General features: G+C 43.8%; 1 protein-coding gene across 5 annotated transcripts in view; it reads right to left on the reverse strand.

Moving 5' to 3' along the window:
- nrp2b (neuropilin 2b) overlaps window positions 1-21816 on the reverse strand; it is a 140823-nt gene that overhangs the window by 37819 nt on the left and 81188 nt on the right. For all 5 annotated transcript variants that reach the window (XM_080412823.1, XM_080412821.1, XM_080412822.1 and 2 more), the window contains exons 8-11: window positions 19313-19457; window positions 14473-14648; window positions 13905-14078; window positions 11955-12099 (exon numbers count right to left, since the gene is read on the reverse strand). In XM_080412823.1, the coding sequence (XP_080268949.1) occupies window positions 11955-12099; window positions 13905-14078; window positions 14473-14648; window positions 19313-19457 (640 nt within the window). The remainder of the gene's footprint in view (window positions 1-11954; window positions 12100-13904; window positions 14079-14472; window positions 14649-19312; window positions 19458-21816) is intronic.

The raw sequence follows: 21816 nt of genomic DNA on the forward strand, positions 1-21816 counted from the left end.
GAGCATAATGGCATAGGGTTAGCATCCCCGTCAGCTACACTACATGTACAGCAAGCTCACTTCAATATACTAGGCCAGTGGTTTTCAAATTGGGGTCCGGGGACCCCCAGGGGTCCCTGAGGGGGATCGCCAGCTTAATTAGTTAATAGCATCAAAATAAGTTTAGCCACTTTAACCATGAAAATAGTCGGATAAAAAGTTATATAAATATTTTGAAAAACAAATCCCTGGCTAAAAATATTTTCAGATGGGGGTCCTCGGCCAAATACATATTAATATGGGGGTCCATTAAAATGTTTGAGAACCACTGTTCCAGTTGTAGAACATCAATCGACCTACAGTGTACCGTGCTGTTGAAATGGCACAAAGCTCAACACCTAAAGTCACACTTGAAACTCCATTCCTTCCCTGCTGCGTACAGGAATGCTAGCTGACTATTCGCTGTCAGTGGACAATCTAAATCATATTCTGGGTGGCTTTGTAAAGGGCAACCGTTAGCTAATCACACACACTGTCTGAGCATTTCCTTAACATAAACATAAACATGTCATTTTCCCAAGCGCTCAAGTCAAGCTTCACTATGAACAGCAAAAACAAACAGCAGGAACAAGGTTTAAATAGGCTATTACACGAGTCAAAGGGGGGAATTCTTTCGAGGAGAAAACTCTTTGGATTGTGAGTTCATAGCTAGGTAGTATATGTAGTTAGCTCTGCGGTAAAGCCGTTCATTCCTAGGAATGTGGTTGTTAAGCTGGTGCTGAAGCGTCGAGGTACAGTATAGCGTGATGTTGGAAAAATCAATTCTTTATAGCAGGAAACATGCCGGTGCAAAGCTAACAAGGCAAGCATATGGGAAAGTGAAGAAGTGTTAAGCTAACAATAAGTAAGTGTACGGTGGGATGACACGGGTGGGGAAAATGAGTTATTTATCGCAGGAACTTTTAGGTATTATTTACTTTACCGCAGTATATCCAATGTTCAATACTTTTACTTCTACTCCACTACATCTCAGAGGCAAATATTGTACTTTTTACTCAAATATCTTAAAACACACATTAACCACTTCAGCCTGTATATACTGTATATACTTTGACTATTTGAAAATAACAGATCCACAAGCTCACAACGCGTCGTGAGTTTATAGTTCTGCTATTTTCAAAAGATGTTTTATTTCACAAGCTTATATATATATATAAGCTTGTGAAACGGGACATTCTGTGTAATGAGAGTTTATACTTTTGGTATCTAAGAGCATATTTTGATGCCAATACTAATGGCAATATGTAGGCTACTTTTAATCGAGTACATTTTTAAATCAGGACTTTTACGTGTAACTGAGTAATTCTAGTGGTGGAGTTGGTGAATGAGTCAGTCAATAAAACACCAACAATACAGTGTTCAGTACGGAGGCCGTAAAGGGACATAGTGTTGTTTTGTTCTTTAAAGTCTTGGTAAGTTCAGTGTGGCTCAAAGTGCTAAGCTGTAAAGTGTACAGTAGCAGTTAAGTTGCTGGAGAGGGAAAGCAAGGTCTTTATGCCAGGAAGCTATTGACAGCGAGCGGCTAATTAGTGGACACATTACATCAAAGCAACGCTGCTAGAATCAGGACTTACAGTGTGTCTCACGGTTAGTTCAGGCGGGGTGAAAACAAGAAGCTGTTGGCACTGAGCTGCAAAGTAGATGAGAACCAAGTACAAAGCAATACATGACATTTTCAAAGATAGAGAAAATGGCTTCGCTCTTTCGCTATTTGTCATACGACAAAGTATGTCATCGCTGTCGGGCAGAAACGTCTTATTTCCATATTCTAACTTTTTGCAACTTTTTCGTGAATTAACGCCGTACTTAATCATGCTACAGTGTCACACAAAAGGCATCAAAAGTAGCAGATCTACAAGCTCGAAACGCGTCGCGAAGCGCCGCGTTTCGAGCTTGCAGATCTGCTACTTTTGCTGTTTTTGAATTTGAATCCTGAAAAGTAACAGTTTTGGACATATGAGGTTTCCACCCGACAGAGACGATATGGGGCTTAAGTGGTTAACCGTGCAGGAGAACCGAGTGGAATACATTGACAGTGTTTACTAGCTGGCTACATCACCATAAAAATGCAACCAAACTATGTAAAACCTAAACATAAAGCTGACTTGAGGGTCAGGATGTTTGTTTGCGAAGTAACAAAATATCAAACAAATAAAAGAAGACAACAACAGGTTGTGTCAGCCAGCCAGAGCAGAAAATAAGTGAGGGAACATGCTGGATGGGAAAATCATAGACGTGAGGAGCCAAACCAAAAATATTTACACAAGGAAAACACACACACACACACACACACACACACACACACACACACACACACACACACACACACACACACACACACACACACACACACACACACACACACACACACACACACACACACACACACAGCATGAACCTGTGCCCGATGCTAAGCATTTCCATGTGTGATACCTCAAACAGTTACAGTCAGGAACGGAAGAGATAACCGAACTGTCCTCCAGAGAGAGAGAGGGGGGAGAACGAGAGAGAGAGAGAGAGAGAGAGAGAGAGAGAGAGAGGGAGAGGGAGAGGGGGGAGAACGAGAGAGAGAGAGAGATGGGAGGGTCGGGGCTTGATACTTGAACATATTTACATTTCTGTTGGTGTTACAACACCAAACACAAGAAAACCTAAGTGCTCCTCGTTTTTTCAAACCAAAATCATTTACAGAATATAAATCATTTCTTTCCCACAGAAATGATTTTCTACATCCTTCCAGGAATTGAAAACAACAAAAGAAAACCCGCCACCCTTGACTTGTATCCCACTGACACACTCATGAACTGTGACATTTTTGGTTAATGGCTGTTCAGTTGTTCAGTGTCTGGAGTCAGTACGGATGATGATGATGATGATGATGATGATGATGATGATGATGATGATGTGCTGAGCTCACTGATGGACAGATTTATGAAGGTGAGGACAGAGGAAAGAGGAGAGAGAGAGAGGATGAGACAGCAGGGAAAGAGGAAGGAGTGGATGAGTGGTGGAAGAAGTAGGCTAATCCGATTCTTTACTCATGCAAAAGTAGCAATGGCATCAAAATATATTTAGAGTACCAAAGTAAAACTACTCAAATTTGAATGGCCCAAGTATGAAATATGACTCCAGTGGTTCAAGCATAACAGTCTAAATCTGCAAAGTAAATTGTAACTAAAGCTGTCAAAACAATTGTAGTGGAGTAAAAAAAAGTACAACATTTCCCTTGAGATGTAGGGGAGTAGAAGTCTAAAGTATTGGACACGTTGAAAGACTCAAGTAAAGTAAAAGTGCCTCCAGAACTGTACTTAAGTACGGTACTTGAGTAAATGTACTTAGAATACTTTCCACCACTGGAGGAGAGGGAGAAGGAGCAGAAGGAGAGAGTGAGTGAGTGAGGGTGATGGAGAGAAATGAGGAGGAGAGGAGAGGGAGCAGCTCGGTAGCTTTGGCAGTAGACTGGAGTGATTACATTCTTCTGATGAGGAGGGGAGTTCATGGTGGTGGGGTATGTGTATGGGGGGGGGGCAAAAGCTGAAGCCAATACCCCCCAACACACCTCCCTTCCCCCTCCAACTTTTTCCATTCCCCTCTCATGCATTCATGCCTACAGCTGTAAAACAGCACCAGATCCTGGGGAACTCTACTTTCTAAATGTCATTTGTTGCGCACACGTACAGTACACTCGTGATTTGAGTTTAGAACTGTCTCCAGTGAAGCAATAGGCCTAATACTTAATTATACTAACTCAGTTACATCAATTTACAGTTTACAATTTAGGGCAATTTAGCAGACGCCGTCTCCGGAGCGATTTACAAGTGTGAGATCAGAGTAGATGGCACGCACCCTAGTCAACAAACGGCAGGGTGAATGGTCACGCACGTTAGAGTGCAAAGAAAAACTATTTCGTGCTTCAAAGAAACTGGGATACCAGGTAAGCATCAAACCTATAGCATCTGTCTAAACAGACTAAGGAGACATGATTCCATTACTATCAGCTAGTTTTGAATGGGTTTTGTCTCTATCGAACAAGTCCTTCCGGAATACTCTTCTATGAATAATGTTGGAGCTGCCCTTCACAATCACTTAGTGTGAAAGTATGTTTGCATACATAATAATCATGCATACTATATGAATCCTATCCTTAGAGTGTACTGTACCAGGAAGAACATAAGCCTTTCCCAATTGGATCACTTGATTTGATTACTTTGGTCTTTAATCAGTAACACCAGTACATCAATTCAGTTTTGGCTGGGTTTGGCTTGAACCCTGCTACAGCACAACACCTCCAGAATGTTCTAGTACAACAGCAGAAACACCGTACCGGGTTTTGTACTGCAATTGATTTTATATCGCTAAAACAGAGATGTGTGTGTGTGGGGGTGTTGTGTGCATGTTTGTTACTTTGTGCATGTGTGTGTGTGTGTGTGTGTGTGTGTGTGTGTGTGTGTGTGTGTGACTTGCATGAAAGAGAGAAGGCTGTGTTCTTTTAATGGTCACTGCACACACTGAGATGAACTGCAGCAGATGATTGAAGACAAAGCTGGTTGTTGGCAGCTCTGAGCTACCAGCCACTGGGACTAAAACCAACTCTCTCTCTCCATCGCTCCATCTCTCTCTCTCTCTCTCTCTCTCTCTCTCTCTCTCTCTCTCTCTCTCTCTCTCTCTCTCCATCTCTCCTTCTCTCCATACCCTGCCTTTCCATAGAGATGAGAAGCAGTGTTTATTTACACAATAAAGTACAGACTCTTGTCTATATGCCAAACAGGTGGTGTGGTGTGTGTGTGTGTGTGTGTGTGTGTGTGTGTGTGTGTGTGTGTGTGTGTGTGTGTGTGTGTGTGTGTGTGTGTGTGTGTGTGTGTGTGTGTGTGTGTGTGTGTGTGTGTGTGTGTGTGTGTGTGTGTGTGTGTGTGTGTGTGTGTGTGTGTGTGTGTGTGTGTGTGGGCGTGCGTGTATGCGCCCGTGTGCGCGTCTGTGTGTGCTTGAGTGCATCGACGTGCGTCTGTGCACGAGGGCGTGCCTGCCAACTAGGTGTGGAATGGGCGAGAGGAGAGCGCAGCAGATGTTGGGATAGCTCCGTTGTAAAAAGCATGAGCGAAGCTGGCAGCTTGAAATGTTATCCGTTCAAATCCAATATAGCGGGTCAGCAGCAGTAATTACATGTTGCCTCCACACACAGCTAGCGTGGATGATTAGAATGTGTCCCTGCAATAACGTTGTCGTTTCACTGCTGCTGTGTCCTCGTTGATGCTATTTTGGATACAGATACATCGCTGTCGGGCAGAGACCTCTTATCTCCGTATTTTGACTTTTTGAGTTTTTTTCCCTCCGTAAATCAACGCCCTACTTGATCATACTACAGTGTCTACACCGTCACACAAAAGTATGAAAAGTAGCAGATCTGCAAGCTCGAAACGCGGCGCGAAGCGACAGGTTTTGAACTTGTAGATATACTACTTTTGAATTTGACCCCTGAAAAGTAAGTTATGGACATATGAGGTTTCCATCCGACAGAAACGAATAGTGAAGGGTTGTTGTGCAACAAAAAAAAAGTAATCCTTGTGTCCCTAACAATGTTGACAATGTATAACAAATCAAGGCAATAACTACATTGTAAATAGTCAGAAGAAATATATACAGTACGTGCAGTATCAGATATTAATGGATATATATATATTTATTTATATTATTATTAAGCCATATTAACTCTGGTGTAATTGTCTGTAATTATAGGCAAAAACATATTCGACGCACAAAAAAGTACAGTATGTAGGGCTTAAGTGGATAGAGATGGCAGATTTGTCTTGGAAACACAAACACAATGTGGTGGCTAATGTGTGTGAGAATGCTCGGAGGAATTAAACGTTTAGCATTCGCTGACGTATTATTGTTGTTTCATCTGGAGAGACTCAACTCTCGGCCGCACACGCCAATGCAATATTTTGTTAACAATTTTGTCTTTGGCACCATCGCTTTGTTGGTGGATGAATGTTTGGTTCAATCATGCAATGATAAGTGAGACTTGAAAAAATGATTTGTAGCAGTATGTTTACTATAAACCTAAACCACGAGTCTTTTCAATAAAACATTGTGCAAACATCTTTTTGGTGAATGCCTCCCTGATTGGAAGTTATTTACTGGTCACTGCACGTTCCCTTGTAGGCTAATATAAAGAAAAACTTATAATAATGTATCATTTGCCAGATGATGCGGCATTTCTTCTCTTTTGAGTGATTAGAGCAGTGAAAGAACTTTAGACTCATTACTGAGTAGCAAATCAAACTAAAACAAAAGCATGCATCTTGAAATATCTAATTGTATTGCTTTCTTTGTGATTGTTTAAAATGATGATGAGATTCTAAACTCATTTCTGGGTCACATGCGATCCAACTAATGCCATCTTGCTGGCTTGGTATGAGAACATAGTATCTAATGGCGTCTTGCTGGCTCGGTATGAGAGCGTAGTATCTTGGACTAATTTGGCTGATGGCGTTTCTCTGCTTTCTTGCTGATTGAAAAACTTGGGAGCAATGAATAGACTCTAAATTAATGTATGCATCACTTAGATACACAACATGTTACTTTGTTCCAATTTTGTGAATAAAGGCATTCAAGGAACAGCGTGGCATCTGGAAAATGTTCTTTTCTTCTCTGAGTAATTGATTTGCTTGAAGTTTGAAGACACGTCAAGCTGAACTCTTGGCCATACACTAAATACATACACGTAAAACATCTTTACATTGTTGATAACTTTCCCCCCCTCCGACGTCCAATGTTTACAGTCAATGATTGCTTCTAAACTCATATCTGAGATTCATGCTAAGCATTAACAGCTGGGGCTAGCCATGGATGCGTGAGTGGACTCTGAATCCCTGAGTGTTCATTTAACTCAGACCCGTAAGGGTCCATTTGGTTACATTTGCACACTCTCTCGTAGTTAAGTTAACACACTGGATTTTACAGTGTGGACGTCAGAGGACCACGGAGGGGTCAATTAGTGTTTAATATTTCATAGCTTTCTTTCATGGTGATAAGACTGTTTGGGGGGAAAAGACAGACGTGTCAAACTAATGTCTCTGGCACGGGATAATTAGTTGTGTGATGTAAAGTTGCCTGACCATGAGGAGAACTTGACCTACACTAACCTTTTGCCTTCTGACTCTTCCTCTGGTGCCTCGTGCCCAATAATGCGATGCGAAATGAACGAGACACATATGCTAGAAAGATGTTTCTTTTTCAGCGAATGTGTGAGTGAGAGTGGATTGTTGCTCAGCCCTGTTGACAGATATTTGGAGTGGGAATTCAGACCAAAAGTACAATGTTGATGCTGTGTGTGGAGACCAGTGTTTCTCAAACGTTTTGATTTCAAGGACCCCCACAACTCTAAGAAAATGTACAAATGGAACCAAATGGACCCGTACAGGGACCATTTGGTTTAATTTGTTACAATCTCAGAGTTACAGACCTGTAAGGGTCCATTTGGAACCCCCTCAAGGAACCCTGAGGGTCCCTGGACCACACTTTGAGAACCACTGCTGTATAGACAGAATTATACACTAGTCATCCCTTTGTGAGTTTGACTTTCACCAGTAGAGGTCCCTGTTCGCCCCAGTGTACGCACACACACACACACACGCGCACACACACACACACACACACACACACACACACACACACACACACACACACACACACACACACACACACACACACACACACACACACACACACACACACACGCACAGAGAGACGGAGGAGAGGAGTGTGAAATTATCCTCATGGGAGCAAACATGAAGGGAGATTGAAAGAGCTTTTACATCCCACTACTTCCATCTTTACTTTATGACTTCCTGACCCTGTGTGTGTGTGTGTGTGTGTGTGTGTGTGTGTGTGTGTGTGTGTGTGTGTGTGTGTGTGTGTGTGTGTGTGTGTGTGTGTGTGTGTGTGTGTGTGTGTGTGTGTGTGTGTGTGTGTGCACGCATGTTTATTTGTATATTTATGTGTGTCTGAACATATCGGAAGGTCTAGTAAAGTTGAATTTGTGTGTGTGTGTGTGCGCGCACACACACACACACACGTGTGCGTGAGCAAACAGCTCTGCTCAGTGGACTGAAGCTGATGCACTCTGTTGAATATTTTAACACATTTTTAACACATTCAACACACACACACACACACACACATACACACACAACACAACACAACACAACACAGCAAAGCAGACAAACAAATGCAGAGTAGAATCCACATTGTCTTCAGCAAGACATTTTACTGTCTCTACACTGTTACATGCATCCACAGAACCCCCAGTAGTGGTGCAGTGAGATCACGACATGTTCCCGTGTCACTGTCATTGCATGTGTGTGTGTTGTTTATCCATGGGCCTCCAGGGGGACGGTGACTGCGTGCTACTGTATGTGTGTAACGCATTATACACACGTGCGAACGGGAGAGAGAGATTGGATTTGTGGATATTGGCTGTGGTAGCAGCAATGATGTTCATGTAAGTGGGAATAAAAAACATTGCTATCATGTCTAATGCAGAGATTACATCCAGGAGGCAGACATCTGGCATGCAGACGCAGACAGACACACTATTATACTGAGACAAGAAAGAACAGCCAGCAGCGTGTTCCCTTTGACTGCCATCGCCACGGACATGAAGCAAAACAACATCCATGCAGCTGGGTACCAGACAAATAATAACCACGTACTGTATGTCCGTTGGTTGCCGTCATAAACCTTTACGATATTTGCTAGAGGAACGAATAAAGTCTGAGCTCTGGCTGAGCTCTGCAAGGCTGTTGTTGATGCCTGTAACGTAATAGTTCATCTCTGTCCCATTTCTATCTAATAACGTAATGACAGGAAAGTATTAAAGTAGTCCTGTACGTGTATCACCCTGTGTACATCGGTATTCCAAAAATGTGTCATGAACCTGGGAAAAGTGTGTCCATCCTTTTGCATCTACTCCCAATCAATTTTAAGAAGTCTATGGATTCGTCTAAATGAATTGCATAGATTAATCAAACAAATCAAAATAATTTACGAACAAACTTACTACTGCTTTGAAAACCAATGATTTCACCATCCTAATATGAAGGATTGGTTCTGCAATGCAGTTTTGTTTTTAACCACTTAAACCCTATATACTTCCCTTGAATGGAGTCTATACTTCGTCAACTCCTTTTTTCCTTCTACTCCAAATCTCTTGCTGAAAATATTTTCACTGATTGTTCGCCCCAAAATAGTGACACCAACTGTTTCCACCCTATTATAGCATCGAAGGCTGTTTGACTGTGATCAGTCTCTAGTTTAGAGATTGATTAGTGAGTCTAGTTGTAGCTTTATTTAAGACAAAATTAAATAACACTGTTTCTCAATCTTAAGGGGGGAATCTAAATAACATCTTGGCAAACGTTCATAAATGCTGGGTAATTTGTTGATGTAACCTGGGTTAACAACAGAGGATGTTCCCTCTGTCCCCCATCATTACCTGCCTCCTGGCTATTCCTGACAACTAGGATGTACTGGCTGTCCTGGGCAGACACACACACAAACACACACGCGCGCACGCACGCACACGCACACAGTCGCTTTACATCCTAATCTCCTCCTCCTATCTCCATATTCGTATTTTTTCGTAAAATAACACCCTACTTGATCATACTACAGCGTCACACTAGGGGTGTGCCGATATATCGTCCCGCGATATATCGCGATACGTTTTCGTGACGATATGTATCGTTTTGGAGAAGTTTTTTTACACAATAATAATAATTGCAAACAGCCCCGAGGTGAAAAGGGTGACAACATGTTGTTTTTTTTCGGGTCAGGTGTCACACTATTGCCCTATTTGGATTCAAAACGGCTATTGTCTGAATAATGCAAAAACAGAATTATTTGTTTGCATTTTCTTTTTTTCTCCCCCATATATTTTCATAATAAAAAAGTGCGTATCGTATCGTATCGAAATCGTATCGAAGATGTGAGCCAAATATCGTATCGGCACACCCCTACGTCACACAAAAGCATCAAAAGTAGCAGATCTAAAAGCTCAAAGCGAGGCGACACGTTCATAATACCGTTTTTGAATATGAATCCTGAAAAGTTACAGTTTTGGACATATATGGTTTTCTCCCGACAGAGATGATTTTCTGGTTTTAGTTCTAGACCACATACAGGTTTGTGCGAACACACACGCACAGTCACACACACGCGCGCACGCACACACACACACACACACACACACACACACACACACACACACACACACACACACACACACACACACACACACACACACACACACACACACACACACACACACACACACACACACACACACACACACACACAGAGTACTGCGCTGACACAGAGTGCTGCTGACAGGTCATCAGTGGCAGGCAACAACCAGCTTCCTGTCCACTGGGACCAGGTACGTGTCATTTCCTGTTCCTTTCCTCACCTGTCACATCCTGTCTAACGCACCAGGAGACGATGGCACTCTGAGGAGAGAGACCATGAGGAACACAGGAGAGGACAGGAGGACAGCAGAGGAACCAAGAGCAAAGAGGAGGGTGACACCAAGTAGATGGAGAGGAGAGGAGAGGAGAGGAGAGAAGTGGATAGTGTAGAGAAGAGTAGAGTGTAGAGAAGAAAAGAAAAAGGCTGGTGGCTACACCACCCACTGTACCATTTGCAACCAATTATGCCATTATGATTAACAAAGTACTTGTAATTATTTTAAGTACAATTATGATTATGAGTACAATTATAGTATATTATATATTTTTTAAAGCCAGAAAGAATTATATAGAGATGTTGACACAGGTGATAGGTTAAAATATCCTACAATTTGGGCAACTTGAATGTCAATCTCACCAAGAAAAACTAATAAACTCAACAAAGAACCATACACTGCATGTTGTAAAGCAACTAAACAATATCCACACTAAATGACTACATTTACCACAACAAACACTGACACCAGATCCTGCCCTCTTCTCAGCATAATGTATGTTCAATACATTTTACCCCACCCAAATCAATCAATCAATGTCACTCATGGTCCATAGTATCCAGTATGGACCATGAGTGACATTGGAAACGTGATTGATTTCAAGTCAGCTGGCACAGAATGGATTCTAACTCATGTCTGACCCATGGAGATCTCAGTGATGCATGACAGACTGACCACAGATACACACACGACTACTACTCCATAGACAACAGACTGCCTAATCCCTGTGGTTACTCAACGGCAACATGCTACTAACATAATAAACTCTGAACGCTGCCTGGTGCAGTACAACCACACACACAGCTGGCCATTACAGTGAAAGTCCTCTGACCTAGACATGCTAATCTCTGGCTAGACATGTAGCAATGCCCCCTATAGGGCAAGCTGATTAAGATACACCCATTCACACATACGCACGCACACATACTGTACTGTACATTGAAGAAGATACACGCATACAACCAAGCAAACACGGCAAGCATGGAATGCACGCACGCACACACACACAGACACACACACACAGGTCTAGACAATACACATTTCAGAGAGACTAATACTTTGATCTAAATGGTCAAGCACATTGTGGTTATGGATTATGTCATTTAAGTATCGTGTGTGTGTGTGTGTGTGTGTGTGTGTGTGTGTGTGTGTGTGTGTGTGTGTGTGTGTGTGTGTGTGTGTGTGTGTGTGTGTGTGTGTGTGTGTGTGTGTGTGTGTGTGTGTGTGTGTGTGTGCACATGTGCACATGTTCCCATGTACAGTACATGTGTATGACCATTGATGTGATGGTATGACAGCTGCTTTATTTAGTCACAGACAGACTTAACAAAGTATGGCATTAATATAAAAAAAAATAAGAAAACATAAAAACTTGAACATGTTATGTTCTTACCTGGCAGGTCACAGCCCAGGACCTCCATCCTCATGCCTATCCCAGCAGGGGACCACCTCTCTGGGTACACTCTGATGTACTGGGCCGCCATCTCATCGAACCTCCGCACCTCCGGAGTGTCATAGTGACTGTTGCCCTCAAAGATCTGGAAAGAATACGGTTCAGAGAGAAGATGGTTAACAATTCAAGAAATAGCCAGCATCCCACGCATGTTATCACGTTGGCTATAAAACAGGTCCAGAGGAAGATTTAGAAGTCTATATACAAAAAAAAGGAAGTTACATTTTCCACCTCCTAACTCAGTGGTTCCCAAAAAGTTTCCTTTCCAAGGACCCCCAAGTAAACATATAGCCTCTGGCTGCAGCCACCCTATTGTGAAATGATCTACGGTACAAGCTCACAACACGTTGTGCTCCGAGCTTGTAGATCTGCTCTGAGCTTGTATATCCGCTCTTTTGAAAACGTTGACATTTCTTTGACAATTATGACATGCCAAAAACCGGCACGGCAGGTTGAAAGTGGTTAACCCATTAAGACCTGAGGCGATTCTTAAAAAAAATCAAAATCCTAACAGTTTTTTGAAAAAAATATAAAATATATTTTTTCACGATTTTTCAAAAATAGCAGATCTACAAGCTCATAGCGCGGCACTCGGTGCCGCGCTATGAGCTTGTAGATCTGCTATTTTTGAATAGCCAAAGACATCTAAAGTGACACAGATGCGTTCCAGGTATCAATGTAAACTGGCACAATAATGTTATGACTTGAAATTAGGGGCGGCCGTAGCTTAGTAATCAGAAGGTCACCGGTTCGCCTTCCGGTACCAGTCTGTGTCGAAGTGTCCCTGAGCAAGACACTTAACCCCTCATTGCCCCACCAAGCAGTCACCATAGCCATCTGAGCAGCCATCAACTGTGGGTGAAGCTGAAAAGTGAATTTCCCCCAACTGGACTATAACGTCTGCAAATCCAAAATCTGATCTAGACCAGTGGCGGTCTTACCAAACAGACACGACAATGCTAACAAGCCGAGAAACAGCTGAGAGAGGCTCATCCTTTGAACTGTAGGTTTATTCTCAGGAGCTTCAGGCAGAAATAGCTCAAAAAGCTCACAAAACATCCCTGAAACGAGGCGAGAGACTTTGAAAACGTCAGGTGCTGTTGGCACGCGTAACGCGAAACTTTGGACAAAAACGTTACATTTCGTTCGCTTCTACAATTTGTGCCATTTCTGAAAAAAAACAAAAAAAAAACCTTGTAGTAGATTTCCCAGGGTGCTCGTGTAAAAAGAAAAGACGGGCAGATGAGAGAGAACAGGATTTTTTACCAACAGCAGAGGACTCAGTAGTACCATTAAAGAGGTTTTTCAGAAATGACTACAGAGTTTAAAGCGCCCTGTGTGTCACACTGTGTTGGACTGCCTGCAGTGGTGAGTGGCGAAGCAGAAAAGACATTTTTAATTAACACCCATGAGAGACAGGGAAGAGAGAGAGTGAGGGGGAGAGAGAGAGAACGAGAGAGAGCGAGACAGAGAGAAGTGTGGTGATTATACTGAACGATCATCAGAGCAGAGACTGTAATAAATTGGCTTTGCTTCCCTCTGAAATTGACATGGTTGAGCGACAGACTAGGATGAAGAAACAGTGTGTGGGGGGGGGGGGGGTTGGTTGAAAGACAGTTATAAATAAACAGAAAAATGGAAACTGATATGAGTGACTGTGAATGGGTGTGTGTGTGTGCGCTTGTGTTTGTGTACGTACGTACGTGTGTGTGTGTGTGTGTGTGTGTGTGTGTGTGTGTGTGTGTGTGTGTGTGTGTGTGTGTGTGTGTGTGTGTGTGTGTGTGTGTGTGTGTGTGTGTGTGTGTGTGCGTGCGTGCGTGCGTTTGGTGAATGTGTGTGTGTGTGTGTGTGTGTGTGTGTGTGTGTGCATGTGTGTGTTACATCTCTTACCTTTGCGTATCCAGTCTTGCTGTCTGTGATGTAGGTCCACTCCTTGCCCGTCAGGCTGTGCGCCAGCTTGTACTTCCTGACGAAGGCTCTGTTCTCGGCGCTGGTGCTGCCCTCCAGCCCCCGGGCACCCTGGGTAATGATGCCGCGCACCGTCTTTGGCACCCCGAGGTCCACCTGGGAACGCGGGAACAAGGTTTCAGCCGTCTTTCGCTCGCTCTATAAAGACGCCGGGCCAACGTGACGAGGCTAATCGCCTGCTAGCTTCAGTAAATGTCCTGATAAATGCCTGGAAGTCATTTATCAGCTAATCACAGAGCGGCGCGGGCTAACAGACCACTGCCAATGATGCATTGTGGCTGGGGTACAAACTAGTGACCTTTACTTTCCCTGCTCTCTCTCCAGCAAGGATGCCAAACAGTGTTGCCATGTCCGTTTAGTATAAGCGACTTTGGCCTTGTTTTTCTGTAAAGTCGCTTGTAAATATTGATAGTTGCGAGTTGCGTTTTTTTGGGGGCTTGTAACTCAAAAACAGTATAATGACTAATAACATGGATGATGACATTGTTACCTGTAGCCACTCCTCGCCCGCCACGGGCTGCGTTGGGTTGGGGAACCAGCCTGAACGACTGGCCACCAGCCTGGCCGCTCCCATGGAGCCGTGGATGTCCCTCATGGACGAGGCAGAGATCTGGGAGTCTGCCACTAGACCAGACAGCATGCCCTGTAGCTCCGAACAGGGGGCGTCTGGAGAGGGCAAGGGGGCACAGAGAGAGAGAGGGAGAGAGAGTTGTTAGGGATAACTGTACTAGAAGAATTGGTTGACTTTCTGTAAATGAGCCGTTTCCAGTATGTTAGAAATCAAAATATTTGGATAAAATACAAAAGTAGGCTATTTGGGACAGGATGTTATTGTTTTGTTTTGCTGGTTTTTAAATGGCTAATAACTTTTCCTGTTTCCTTTTCATTTCCTAAATTAATCTTGCAATGAAACGGCGTCCCCATTTCCCCCCCGCCCCACCCAAAATGATGGATATGCCATAATGGAATGAAAGTCTTCCCATATCTCACAGTCAGAAAACCACGGTGTCAACACTACAGTCCAGTAAGACGTTACAAATCAACATATTTGTATTTCTTTCAGTTTCTTTGGACATCGAAGCATAAGTTGGAACAAGGCAAGGTTTTATTTGATGTGCAGTGGCAGAAATGCTTTTTTTGGGTATTTGCACCCCTTGAAATAAAGAAGGGCAAAAGGAGGGAAAGTGATAAGATGAAGATAGACATGGATAAAGAGAGAGAGCGAGAGAGATGAGCGGAGGAAAGTAGAGGGGTCACGAGAAGAAAAGGTGGGAGGTGACAAACATGACACAGGGTTAAATGACAAAGAGAAGAGGTGAGGAGGAGTAAGAGGTCAAATAAAATGGAGATACGGTTGAAGGCATGAGGGAGGGTATAACGTGGGACACGCGGGATGGCATTAGAGAGAGCGAGAGAGAGAGAGAGAGAGAGACAGGTCACCAGAGAGAAAGACAGCAGAGTGACATTGAGGGTTGACGATGATTGACGGTGACATTCTCAGGGCCTCGACGGAGATGAAAGTTTAATGCTGTGACATCACAGCATGGTAAATAATGAATCGTCACCGACGACGACAACAACAACAAGAGCAGTAACGGCTCTACGATTTCTAGAACAATCTGCTGCTGCAAATGCAACGGAACTGGTCATGAACCAATTCTACTGGATATTAAGGAACTCTATGCTGTGATGTTTTGGTTTGACTTGTCCTACAGTCATATTTTATTTAATGTTCCTAGAGTTATGTTGATACAAAAAAGGAGATATTAGGTGGTTTCTTTTTTTCTATCTATCTATCTATCTATCTATCTATCTATCTATCTATCTATCTATCTATCTATCTATCTGTGCCTTCAATCCAGCATTTTTTATTTTCTTTTATATATATGAGTATAGTGGGAGTTTGTGAGAATATCAGCTTTCAAGATCACAGGCACAGAAATAGATAGATATCACACACCAGCACAAGAGCCCTTGACTTGGACCTCTCTCGCGCATAACACACACTCACACCAAGTACTGCACTCTACATACACAAAGCCACAGTGATGTGCACATTCACAGCCACACAAAAGTAGTCAAGGTCTTGCAGCACCCCACACACTGGCTCTGAAGTTTAGCCCACACATGCACACACACTCCCACTGCGCTCTTCCCGATAACATGGGATATAAAAGCTGCAGAAGTATTCTACTGAGGTTCCACCTAGCCTTATCACGCACGCACGCACTCTCACACACACACACACACACACACACACACACACACACACACACACACACACACACACACACACACACACACATGCACGCACAAATGCCCACAGCCACACATGTACACACAGAAACACACATGTATACAGAGAAACACACACACACACACACACACACACACACACACACACACTCAAAGAGTGGGAAAAATAATAAAGGTGCTAAAAATAAAAGATTGATTGGCGTTGAAGGCCTGAGGTGGAATGAGATTACGGGAGAGCAGAGAGAGAGAGAGGTGGAGAGAGAGGGGTGGAGAGAGGGAGAGGGAGGGAGGGAGGTGGAGAGAGGGAGGGGCAGAGGGACGGAGGTGGAGAGAGGGAGGCGGAGGGAGGGAGGGAGGGAGCGAGGGATGGGGTGATGGACAGACACCAGCAGATTTAACAGCATGGGAAGGAGACAGGAATGGAGAGAGAGAGAGAGAGAGAGAGAGAGAGAGAGAGAGAGAGAGAGAGAGAGAGAGAGAGAGAGAGAGAGAGAGAGAGAGAATTATGGAGAAGTCATGACCAGAGTGTATCCAGACACAATTGGAGAGAGAGAGAGAGAAAAACAGAAAGCTGAAATGAGAGAAAGAGGGACAGAGTGAGAAAAGGAAAAGGAGCATAATACTGAATTGACAGAATAAGAGGGAGGTACGAGAAAAAGAGAGGTGGAGAGACGGATATAGACAATATCAGGAGGAATGATGGATGGAAGACTGTAAGAAACAATAGAGAGGTGGAGAGAGAGAGAGAGACAAAGACGAGATTAAACATAGTTTCAGTGAAAATAGCCGATCTTCCATCTCACTACACATTGTGAGATGGAAGATAGGGTATTTCTGGCTAAGATATTGAGTGCAGAGTGAAAACAGGAAGGGACCTAGTATAGAGCCTTGGTGAACTCCTCCTGTCCACTGTAGGGATTAAGTCTTTAAAAGTGTGATTTCTTTGAATGAATGAATGAAAGAATGAAATAATTAATGAAAGAATGAAAGGGAAGGATAAGAAAGCAGACATGCAGGTGTCTAGCTGTGTGTATGTTTTTTTGGCTGAAACTTGTTTAGCAGCAGAAACACCGACCACTCTGCAGTATGAGGGCGTCCAGGAAAACCTCAGGCGTTCTCCTAAAGCCTGTGACATTATTTACTACATTCATGCTCCGGTGGAGGCAACCATACATTGATCTGTGAGGAATTGTGTGTTCCTCTGTACAAGCTCAAACGACGTGCTATGAGCTTGTATATCTGCTATTTTTGAATAGCCAAAGTATTAAATATGGTTTATGTGATTACAATTATTGTGATGCTATATTAACTAATTTTGCTGGAGACCCCCTGGAACCCCCTCAAGGACCCCTGGTGGTCCCTGGACACCACTTTGAGAACCAATGCTCTATGACAGGTGGTTTCAATACCATACTAGAATCAGACAGTCCATAGACCAATTTGGGGGGTTGAAATACAGTTGATCATCACCTGTGGCACAACAGAGACACAGAACTTCTTTCTCTCTCTCTCTCTCTCTCTCACACACACACACACACACACACACACACACACACACACACACACACACACACACACACACACACACACACAGAGAGCAGTGTATAGCTTCATTGTGATCGTGATTTGTGTGGGTGCTGAAATCGGCCTCGGCGATAAGAGCATATCTGTCCCCTCAATGGCAGCACAGAGAGCCTCTAACCTAATAATGGTACAGTGTAGTAGGACACGGACGCACGCACACACACGCGAGCACACACACACACACACACACACGCACACACACACACACACGCTGACCATCACACAACACACACACACACACGCACACGCGCGCAGCGCGCAGAGACAATTGCAGACAGCCTAATTAGGTTTTATCTATTTATAGTATTGAGCTGATTATGCTGCTGGAAATTGTGTTTGTTTGCCTGGGCTGCAGATGAAAGCCGAGAGCCTGTTACTCTCTCTGATGTAATCACCCACACATCACACCGACGTTATTATATTACTGTTTGTGTGTGTGTGTGAGAGAGAGAGAGAGAAATTGAGAGAATAAAGAGAAGAGAGAAAGAGGTGAGGGGAAAAACTGGGGCTAAGACGAGGTCACTGTACTGTAGTGGGAGCGAGAGGGACATAGAGGGGTAAAAAGATTACCACTAGCTTCTAGGCGTATCGTTGCTGTCAGGAAGAAACCTTGTATCTCCATATTTCAACCGTTTGTTTTTTTCGTAAATGAATTCCCTACTTCATCATCATACAAGGGTGTCATTATGCAAAAGTAGTGAAAATAGCAGATGTACAAGCTCACAACATTGTACATTTTCACTATTTTTTTTTTTTTTTTTTTTTTAATGAACGGTTATGGACATAATAGGTTTCCACCCGACAGCAACGATGTGTATGTAATATGTACTGTATGTTGATCTTAGTCAGATCTAAGGGAACCCTAATAATCACATCCAAAGCTCTCTTATGTTCTTCATGGATGGGTCATGTTGGATTACATGGAGAAAGAGAGAGAGAGAGAGAGAGAGAGAGAGAGAGAGAGAGAGAGAGAGAGAGAGAGAGGAAGAAAGCCTGTTAATTATTTTTTTAACCTTATGGGTCGTGACCCACAAGGCTCGCGGACCAACATTTGCTGAGTTCCCACAATGACATGAGCTCATAAGTTTTCTTAAGAGTATAGGTCTCAACTCTCAAGGGCCCCAGAGTTAGATTTGAGCAAAACCTGGTCCAGTCTCCAACGGAAAGTCTATACTCCAGATTCATAGAACCCTTTTAGTTCAGCCACTCAGGGTTTTTATAAATGGGGCAAAAGGAAGTGTTTAATCAGATTTCAAATGCAGGGGTTTAAGCCAGTGGTTCTCAAAGTGGGGTCCCCAGCAAAATGTGTTACTTTGGCTATTTCAAAATAGCAGATATGCTCACATTTTTAACATAAGTCTTCTCTTCTGGGGGTCCCTGGCACAAAAAAAATTCAGATGGGGGTCCACGGCACGCAAAAGTTTGAGAAACACTGGTTTAAGCAGTTTCTAAAGCAAAGCATCAGGCGGGGGTCTTTAGCTCCTCCTTACCAGTGATCTGACAGCCGTAGAGTTCGAAGCGCAGAGCGATGCCGTTCTTCCAGGTCTGGGGTCTGATCCTCACGAAGCGAGCCAGCACCGGCTGGGGGATCCGGTTCAGGACCACCTCTGTGGGGTCCGTGTTGGCATGGAACACCTAGAGAGAGAGAGAAGAGAGATCAGATATCGTTGCTGTCGGGGCAGAGACGTCTTCTCCATATTCCTTTTTTTTTCTTAAATTAACGCCCTACTTAACATCCTACAGCGTCACACAAAAGTATCAAAAGTAGCAGATCTACAAGCTCGAAAGCTTTGAGCTTGTCCTGTGTCCTGAAAAGTAACAGTTTTGGACGTTTAAGGTTTCACCCAACAGAGACGATATTCTAAACAGATTTAGATTGCTGCTTTGATGTTTATGTTGTGTGTTTTTTTTTATGTGCGGCGCATTGGGGGCTTCAGTGAGCCTGTCTTTGATCTACCAGGGAGAACGCAAACGCATACACACATATATGTCGACAAGAGGCTGGATTTATCTATCCACAAAGGAAAAGATGAGGGGAAAAGTTCACCACACACACACACACACACACACACACACACACACACACACACACACACACACACACACACACACACACACAGGATCCGAGGCCAGGCATTGTGTAATATATCATGGGTGTAAGTGTGTGGGAGAGTACCCAATTCTCACGTCCTTTTGACATAACCAGTAACCAGTGCAAACACACACACGCACACGCACACACACGCACACACACTGCACATTCATCACAGCCTATATACTCCTGCCATCTACACACACACACACACACACACACACACACACACACACACACACACACACACACACACACACACACACACACACACACACACGCTCATACGCAGTTACTTTTGAAAATACACCTACAGATAAAAAATGAAATTACACACAAGTTCACACACGTGCGCGCACACACACACACACACGCACACGCACACGCACACGCACACACAGCCACAAGCACTCTCTTGACACCCAGCCATCCTTATCTGTGCCTAGCTGACTGTATCTGTCTCTGTGCCTGTCATCTCTGTTGGACCCCCCCCACGGAGACACACAGCGGGGGTCCATTTGCCTCTCCATCCCTCTTCCTCTCTCCTCCTCCTCCTCTCGTCTGCTTTCTCAACACCTTGACGTTTGAAGATGCCTGGCCCTCCCTGTCGCTCACTGTCTACAGATGCTCTCTCTGTCTCGTTCACTCTCTCTCTCTCTCTCTCGTGAGGCTTCAAAGTTCCAAAATCTTTTATTAACAGTACTTTAAACCTGGCGTCCCTATTTTTGGGGCGTCTCATTATAGGAAAACATTTACGAGAATATTTTCATAATTAAAAAAGCACATTTCAAAGTAGTGAAAATTGCTGATCTACAAGCTCACAACGCATCACGGTGCACCTAGATCGGCTATTTTCGCTATTCGTTGTATGACAATGTATATCATCGCTGTCGGGCTGAAACGTCTTATCTCCATATTCTAACTTTTTGTGTAAAAACACAGTTTTTACACTTTTTTTTAAACATAGCATTACACAAAATCATCAAAAGAAGCTCGAAGCGCGTCGCGAAGCTTGTAGATCTGCTACTTTTGCTGTTTTTGAATTTGAATCCTGAAAAATAACAGCTTTGGACATATGAGGTTTCCACCCGACAGAGACGATATAGGGCTTAAGTGGTTAAATACTAAAGTCTAAAGTCTCTCTCTCTCTGTTATTCTCACACCAGTGCTCAACATAATATGAGTACCAAGCTGATTATTTGCAACAAGGCGGCAAATCCTACAAAATAGAGCCAAAGGCCTCGCAATTATTTGCTTGGGTACTCATTCGTCGGCCTCCCCTCATGTGTCCCGCGCGCGCGTGTGTGTGTTCACACTCACACACCTCCCTCTTCCACATCCAAAATCAGAACCCTTACAGAGGTGACAGGATGAAGGGCGAAGGGGTTTTCCATCCCGCTGAGAGCCCAGACATGACCAGTGGGGCCGGTGGGGGGATTGGAACCCGTGACCCCTGTCTCACGGCGGGGGCTAGACCTCGCAACAAAGTCAGCGCCGCTGGACCGATGCCCTTTACAAGTGCCCTTGATACCGGCAAAATCGGGGAGGCAGTAAGATGATAGAAAAATGCCTAAAGGCTCCGAAAGACTTAATGGGATTGTGACCGTAATTACAAGTGTGTTCATGTGTGTGTGTGTGTGTGTGTGTGTGTGCGTGTGTGTGTAAAGTGTAATTATGAAATCTCGCTCTGAGGGACTTTGGGAGAGTTGGGCTGGGGCCGTGAGGGGGGGGGGGGTATGTGGGGTTAAGGCTGATTTCCCCTGGTACGTACTAGAACATTCCCTGAGACACACTCACCCATAGTCTGACACGGTGTAGCATGTACGCGCGTGTGTGTGTGTGTGTGTGTGAGTGAGAGAGAGTTGTATGCAGTTCATTGACACACAGCCCATATCTCTTGAA

The sequence above is a fragment of the Gymnoscopelus braueri genome, assembly GCF_963280865.1.
Source record: "Gymnoscopelus braueri genome assembly, chromosome: 18".
Classification (NCBI taxonomy): domain Eukaryota; kingdom Metazoa; phylum Chordata; class Actinopteri; order Myctophiformes; family Myctophidae; genus Gymnoscopelus; species Gymnoscopelus braueri.